At 50.4% G+C, this 7,994-nt stretch overlaps 1 protein-coding gene across 4 annotated transcripts in view; it reads right to left on the reverse strand.

Moving 5' to 3' along the window:
• WWC3 (WWC family member 3) overlaps nt 1-7,096 on the reverse strand; it is a 108,709-nt gene extending 101,613 nt beyond the window's left edge. For 2 of the 4 annotated variants that reach the window (XM_070464128.1, XM_070464127.1), the window contains exon 1: nt 6,435-7,096. In XM_070464128.1, the coding sequence (XP_070320229.1) occupies nt 6,435-6,727 (293 nt within the window). In that variant the 5' untranslated portion in view covers nt 6,728-7,096. The remainder of the gene's footprint in view (nt 1-6,434) is intronic. The other 2 variants (XM_070464129.1, XM_020901295.2) reach the window with 2 other exon arrangements.
• Nucleotides 7,097-7,994: the final 898 nt, after the last annotated feature.

Genomic DNA, 7,994 nt, shown 5'->3' on the forward strand with positions numbered 1-7,994 from the left:
CTCATATGTAGCTAGCTCATCAAGCAGGACTTGGTGCCTCATGTGACTGAAACTCCAGGCCCCAGTCACAAGGAACAGGACTCCTAGGGGTGTTGTGAGAAGCCTGGGAGAAAAATAGATGTAAAATGCCTGGCCCAGCAACCCCTGAGCACCCAGGACACCTCAGCCCATGTGGCTCTTATCAAACAACACCAGTCTGACCAGACCCTTCCATTCTCTCTGGGAAAACAACACACAGGGTGCGGGAGTTTCCTACTGCTGCTGTAAGGAACTGCCACAAACCAGGTGGTTTAACACAACACACATTTACTGTCTCATAGTTCTGGAGGTCAGAAGTCAAAAGTCAGTTTCATTCGGCCAATATTAAGGTGTTAGCAGGGCTGCATTCCATCTGGAAGCGCGAAGGAAAAATACACCTCCTGGCTCTTCCGGATTCGAGAGGCCGCCTACATTCCTTGGCTCCTGGCCACACAGCTCCAACATCTGCTTCTGCTGTCGTATCTCCTTCTCTGACTCTGAGCCTTCTGCTTCCCTCTGGTCAGGACTCTTCTGCTTACCCTAAGCCCAGCCAGATAATCCAGGATGATCACCTCATTTCAGGATTCTTAACTTAATTCCACCTACCAAGGACATTTCTGTGGGAAGGTAACTTATTAATCGATTTAGGAGACTAGGCCATGGACATCTTTGGAGCGCCATTCCTCTATCTGGGTGGGAAAGGCAGGGAGGAAGTCTGTTAAATATCAAACAACAATGAATATAAGATAAAAGTAACTGGAGGAATCGAACATAGCACAGTGGGCACATGGTTACCAAGCCAAGGGAGGGGAAGGTATAGACAGAAGATTTTGGTTCAAGTCTGGAGCCAGACAGACACCCCTCTTTGTTGGCTCTGGGAAGCAAGGTTACTAAGGCAAGCCCCTGGGCTCCAGTTCCATCATCGTCCCACTGACGGCTTGCACAGCCTTTGTCGGCTTTCAGTGACAGTGCCTTGTAGTGTGTGGCCCACAAGCAGTGCCCCTTGTATGTCCTAAGACCCAAGGGACCCCAGCGGGGAGAAAGCAGGAGGCAGGGAGAACACAGTGAGGCCTCAGGGTAAACAGAATACAAGCACGTGTGAGCCCCACGGAGGCAGCACTTGTCTGCTGGTGCTCGCCACTGGTGCTTCCTGGACCTGGAAGGGTGCCTGAGATGGGGAGGCTGTGCAACAGTTAATGAATGAATGGACAGATCAGCCAACAAACAAATGAAGAGAGGCAGGATGCCTCAAATTGAATAGCGACAGGGCAGAGGGGTGGTGTCTGTGACAGAGCATTGGATCATGGTCAGAAGATTCAGCTCAAGTCCCAATTCCTCCCACAGTGGGTGGGACGTACCCCTTGGCTATGGCCCTCACATGCAAGATGAGGAGAGGAAAGAGGCCATCCTGGCTCTTTTAAGCCCAAAGCTGGAGGATTCAAGCTCCATGTGGTCTTGCCTGAGCCTGACCTGCCTAACACAAAGACTCTGGGTCAGTCAAGCTAACCAGTTCCCATCCTTATTCCAAACACATCAAGCTAACTAACCAGTTCCCGTCCTTATTCCAAACACCTAGCACTTCCTTGTCCGCAGCATTCTTCTCATCCCCAATGCTAAGGAAGCATGAGATATACTAGGAGACAATGGACAAAGATAAAGAACACCCAGGCTCTAGTGAGCCACCTCCTTTTCTCAGAAGCCACCACCTTCTGCTGAGGGTTTCTGGCAACCATCACTGTCTACATTTTCTGGGTCTCCCATCTCCCAGACAAACCTGGTCTCCATCCATTATCCTAGCACACAGGAGGCCAAGAACCTATAAATATTACTTCATTTGACTGGATTTAAATGAGAATAACTGAACTCAGGAAATTTTAGCTCTGCTTTTATTCCATCAGATTAATTTTACTGAATTTACTGGAAAGGCAGCCAAATAGCAAAAGGACCTGGGCAAGAAGAGCTCATTGGGCTCAAGTGTTAAAGTGACCTTTTAACACGTCACTTGACCCACGGGTTTCTGCAGTAGAACCTACGGGAGAAGGGGAAACACAATTTCCACTTCCAAAAGCAGAGCGAAAGGGAAGAAAAGGAAACTTAGAGATTTCCAAACATCCGGGAGCTATTTTTAGAAATGAATGACTTTTCCACTCACTTTTCTTAAAGAAAAAAAAGAAAGATATTAGACCAAGAACAAATCAAGAAATGGTTGTTGATAATCTAAATGGAAGAAGATTCTTACAGAAGTCCACTCTTTATGGCTTTAAAAGCAAGACACTCCTCTAGGTATATACAAACACACACACACACACACACAAACACACACACACCCCTATAATCTTAAAGAATGAAAAATGGAAAAATCATTATTTATCAACATTGATAATAATCCCAAAATAGACCCCGTGGGATAAATATACTAAGTTGAGTTGACTGCATGCTCAGTCGTGTCCAACTCTTTGCAATCCCATGGACTGTAGCCTGTGAGGCTCCTCTGTCCGTGGGATTTCCCAGACAAGAATACTGGAGTGGGTTGTCATTTCCTTCTCCAGGGGATCTTCCTGACCCAGGGATCGAACCCATGTCTCCTGTGTCTCCTGCATTGCAGGTGGATTCTTTACTGCTGAGCCATCAGGGAAGCCCAAAATACAGTAAACCTCCTATTAATTCACACTGAACACAGGTTCTAAGAAGACAGCAATGGTGTCATCTGGACCTGTTATATGGGGCTTCAACCTGGCAAAATTCAAGAACCATGGATTGTTTTCTCTTTAAAGCAATAACCTGTTCAAAGGACTTTTGATATATCACAGGATTTCTCCATGTGGCGCAGGTCAAACCCCAGCTAGTGAACAAATGGATCCCTAAAAGCTTTTGTCATGATATAATCTGGGCCTGCCACCATCATCCTGATCATTTATACTCTGCTTTGATCTCAAATGCGCTATGTCCACCACTCTTAAAGTGCCTGAGGTTGGCATTTCCAGTAATGTACAGTCCCAACTGAGCTATGGAAAACAGAACAGTAAATTTCAACCACTCAGTCCGTCTAAAGGTTAGTAACAATACAACCTCAAAAGAAGCAGACATATATACAACCATCAAAGGCACTGACTTTTTCCAGGAGAGGCAAAAATGTTCGTCCCGTATTTTCCATCTAAATGGTAAATACCTTTTTATAAAGTCGCCATTGACCTCCAAGTTAATATATGTGGAATACATATGTGCCACTAATGTAAACCACACGCAACTCACCCACAGAAAATAACAGTCACAGAAATGGTTAATTAACTTTATTGACTGGTTGATTTGATTTTTTTGGTTTCACCATGCGGCATGTGGAATTTTAGTTCCCCGACCAGGAATCAAACCTGTGCATTGGGAACAAGGAGTCTTAATCACTGGACTGCCAGGGAAGTTCCAACTGTTTATTTTTAAACAAAGTTTTGGGGTATGACTCCCAAAAAACTATGAAAATTATATGCACAGTACTGATCTGCAGAGATAGTGAATTTAAACTTACAGTGAGTTCATAATCCAACTAAAAAAATCTGTTTTGATGTCTACTACCATATGTGAAACAGACCGCCAGTCAAGGTTCGATGCATGAGACAGGGCGCTCAGGGCTGGTGCACTGGGATGACCCTGAGGGATGGGATGGGGAGGGAGGTGGGAGGGGGGTTCAGGATGGGGGACACATGTACACCCATGGCTGATTCATGTCAGTGTATGGCAAAAACCACTACAATATTGTAAAGTAATTAGCCTCCAATTAAAATAAATTAATTTTAAAAAATTAAAAAATTCTGTTTTGAAAATACTGAGATTTTTTTACACATCTGTAGCCACATCTGTAAAGATATTTCCCTAGGTTTTGCAACCTCTTTGTTGTAATATGAAAAAGAAAGTACAGCTACAATAACTCACCAACATGCCCTGAGCTGGCAATACAAATGCTGTTAGACACAACACTGAATGGAATTATTGTACAACTCTAGAAGAGTTTGTTCACAACCCTTGGCCCTCGGTTACCTTGCTTACAGCAGCATATTTTATGCTATTACAGCTTTCATAAATTATATATGAAATGCTTTCAGTCAGCAAGAATCTTCACCTAACCGACTACATTTATCTATTTCTCCATAATTTCATTGTCTTTAAGAACCTATTTCTTTGCCTCTTCTGACAGTTCTCCATTTGGAAGCTGTTTGGGGAAAGTCTTCATTTCTTGAATACCATTTTCTGGTCGTGTGAATCAAACTCGACTCAAAAAGGGTTTTAAGTGTCAGATGCACAAGGAGAAAATGCTGTGCTCCAACACACAATTTTTTCCATATCATAAAAATCAATCACAACCTTAAAGGATAACCAGTCGCTAATAAAAATCGGCAGGGCTCTGTTTTGAAAGGAGGAGGAGAATGACTATTACAGCATTTACACCCTTCCGTAGACTCCACTTAAATGTTTGTGGCTTGCTGAACATTCCATACATATTTCGGGCAAGGTATTATGGGAGCTGAAGTGCAAGCTGTCCCCTACTGAATTTTCACTCACTATAAAAACAATGTCTCATAAAACTGTACACATGTTTTTACTTTACAAAAAAATGCAAAACATCCACTTTTGTTCACTCCATCGACGCTCTGAGCATTAGAAACTGGACTTTTTAAAAATCTGTAGCATGAGTGATGTCCGAAAAGGGTGACAATGTCGTACGGTAACAGCTTTCTGGAAAGAGGAACGCAGGCAATGTGTATGAAATAAACAGAAAGGAAGTTTCTACCAGCTGTCTTTTGTAGGGTCAGCTCACCTATGTCTTGAATTGTGCCGATAAAATTGAAATTCTTGCATTTATAATTTTCCTCATGAATCTACACTACAATGTGACCACAACTGTTTTATATTATCTTCATAAAATGGGTCTTCACCTTTTCTAAGCAAAACAGTACTTTTAATTGGTTCATTTTCCAGTTGATTGGATTTTTAACAGACATACAACATAGAAGGGCACCACATTTGAAGCAGTTCTACCAACTCCAGAACCTTCCAAGGCTTGATCAGACAGCTGTGGCTCTAGGCTTTAGATAAAATTATAATATGATCTCACCTAATTTTCAAAATAACGAAGCACCTTTTTAAGCCAATAAACTGTGCTATAATTTCTCTGAGTTTCTGAGTCCAGAAGTTGGCCAGGTTCAAAGAGAATGTTAGGGAACCATGAGCCTTTTGCCTTTCTTTGTCTTTCCCTATTTGAACCTAGAGAAATCTTCAAACAACAATTCAGCAGCTTCCCTCCTGAAAAGTTTATTTTCAAAGGCCAGTGCCATGTAGCGCTGCCTTTCCTGTGCAGGTAGGAGGATGTAAGAGCCTGTCACCACGCTGGGCCTTTTCAAGTCTTAAAATCATTTGGGAAGCTTGCAGTATTTCCTTTCTGGTACTCAGGCCCAACCTGGAGAGAAGTTGCTCCAGAAAGGACAAGATATCAGATAATCACTGGAATCCCTGGGTTTCAAGAGAATCCCGAAATGCCTCTCCCCAAAAGCAGCTGAACCACTGAAACCAACCGGCAATGGAACAAAAAGTTACCGAAAAAGTCATTACGTGAAACTTAATGGCAATCTAGCACTGCTTTCAGAAGCATCCGTTTTTCACTCCGGGGGATTCATTCACATGAATAATGAGACAACTGAAGGCTCTCTTCACATCTTGCACAGAAAGGAAACCTAAAATTCAACTCTTGTTTTCCCTTTATCCCAGAAGCATATGGGTCTAATCACAGTCCATTCTGGCCGCAGTACACAAGGCTTTTTCAACCAGAATTTGAAGTCACTTTCTAGGGCGCTGAAGAGTAACCACCCCAGTTTGCTGGTTACTCCAAAGACTCTGAAGTGTCCCATCTGGCACAGTCTCTGCTGGAAACTAGGCTGAAGCCGCCAGACAAGGAACCCACACCACGAGGCTGGGACGCACGGCTGTGCTACAAGATGACAGCTCATCTGGCCACCGCGGGGCTGAGGGGCGCCTGTGGGCCCACAGTCGGGGGCGGTGGGCCGCAGAGGCCCGGCAGGGATGGGCGAGACTGCGGCGGAAAAAGGAAGATGGCCATCCGTCAGCCCCTGGAGAGGAAATTCCAGGCGCCCAGCTCCCAGGCATCGGTCAGCGGGTGACGTGAGGGAACCAAGTCAGAGTGGCCGTCCCGCGGTGGGAGCCGGGGCTCCGCACACCAGGGGCTCGAGGCCGGGAGAGGGGGAGCCTCGATCTTCGGCCAGGGTCCCGGGGGTGGGGGCGCCCGGATCTTCTCCGGGCCCGGAGGACGCACGATCTTCGCCCAGACCCGGAGGCCCCCCGGGTCCTCGATCCTCTCCCTGGGCCCAAAGTATGGGTCGCCCTAACCCTGGTCCGCGCCCCCCTCCCCTTACCGGTCGCGGGGGTCGATCCACGACGTCTGGCGCGTGTTGTGGTCGATGTAGAAGACTCGGCCATCGTAGTCGCGCGCCTCCTCCCAGCCGGCAGGCAGCGGCAGCTCGGCGCTCTCCCGGGCCCGAGGCGGTGGCGGCGCGGAGGGCGCCGAGGGTGCGGGGGGCACGGGGGCCGCGGCGGGGGGCGCGGCCGGCGGCGGCTCCCGCGGGGGCTGCGCCGGCTGCGGTGGCTCCCGCGGGGCCTCGCGGGGCTGTCCCCGCCGCCGCCGCCGGCCGCCGCTCAGCCACGGCATGACGGCGCGGGCCCCACCGCCGCCCGGCCGCCCCACGCGCGCCGCCTCGTCCGCCAGCACTAAGGCCCGGCGCTCAGGGCGCGGGGGCGGCCGCGGGGACCCGCCCGCCGCGCCCGGTGCATCCTCTGCCCGGCGCCCGCGCACCGGTGCCCGCCTGCCTCCTGTCGCCCGCCGCCCACTCGGCCCTGCGCTCTGCCGCCTGCAGTGCCTGGATCACTCGGGTTGCCGCCGCGCGTGGAGTCACAGTCCCAGAGCTGCCGCAGCCGCTGCCGGCAGCCCCTCAGTTCCCGCGGCGCGCCCGGCCATCTTCGTTTCACAGCACCGCCTTAGGGGCGGGGCTACGCAGGCCCCGCCCCGTCGGTGGACCCGGCTCTCCCTCCACCCCTTCGTCCTCGGCGGCTCCTCCCCCGCTTGCTGCAAACCCTTCGATCTCCCTTGGCTGCTCCGCCTCCAGTCTCCCTTGGGGGCTCCTTGGCTCTTGGCCCCTCTGGCCCCCACCCCCTCACCCCGGCCCGCTACTTCTGCTCCTCCTCCCCCGCTGGCTGCTCCGACCCTCCCTACGCTCGCCCCCTGCTCCTCGGTCTTCCCCTCCTGCTCCGCGCGCTCCTCCCTCTTCTCTCCTCCACCACCTCCTTGGGCCTCGCCGGGAAACCGCACGGGGGCCAGGATGGGCGCCGCCGCGTCCGTCCGCCCCCGGGCCACCGCGGAGAGGAAGGAGGGCCGGGAGGTTGGCGGCCCCACCCGGGCTGCAGACGCGGCCTGCCGGGGGCTGACTCCTGGGACCCAAACAATTCCCGGGGGAGAGGGCGGTCACCTCGCTGCACCCATTCCCAGGCCTTGAATGTCTGGGGTCCTCCTCTCTGCCCACTTGATGGGGGAGGGGAGCTGCGCCTTAGGTCTCCCAAATACCGAGGATGGCCCCCGCGAAGGTGGGTTCGTCCCCTGAAGGGAAGTTGAAGGAGCTCCCTAGCTGGAGGAGGAACCTGAGGCCGGTCCAATGGGCTGGAGCCTGGGGGACACCTGGAAGTGGGGAGCTGCTTAGGTAGCCACTTCTCGTCCCTGCTAGGAGAGCCCCAGCAGGGTTGATGCCAAGTCCCCACTCCAGGTCAGACCCCTGACCTGCCCTGAGCTCTTCTCTCTTCCAGTTTGGGAGATCCAATGGTTTGAGTGGAAACCCAAGTAGGCCTCTGCTTGAGAGGAAGCCAGGTCAGCTCCTAAAACATGAAACCTCTATGGCTATTGGTATTTTATGTTACATGCACAACTC

The sequence above is a fragment of the Odocoileus virginianus genome, unplaced genomic scaffold (assembly GCF_023699985.2).
Source record: "Odocoileus virginianus isolate 20LAN1187 ecotype Illinois unplaced genomic scaffold, Ovbor_1.2 Unplaced_Contig_16, whole genome shotgun sequence".
NCBI classification, from domain to species: Eukaryota; Metazoa; Chordata; class Mammalia; order Artiodactyla; family Cervidae; genus Odocoileus; species Odocoileus virginianus.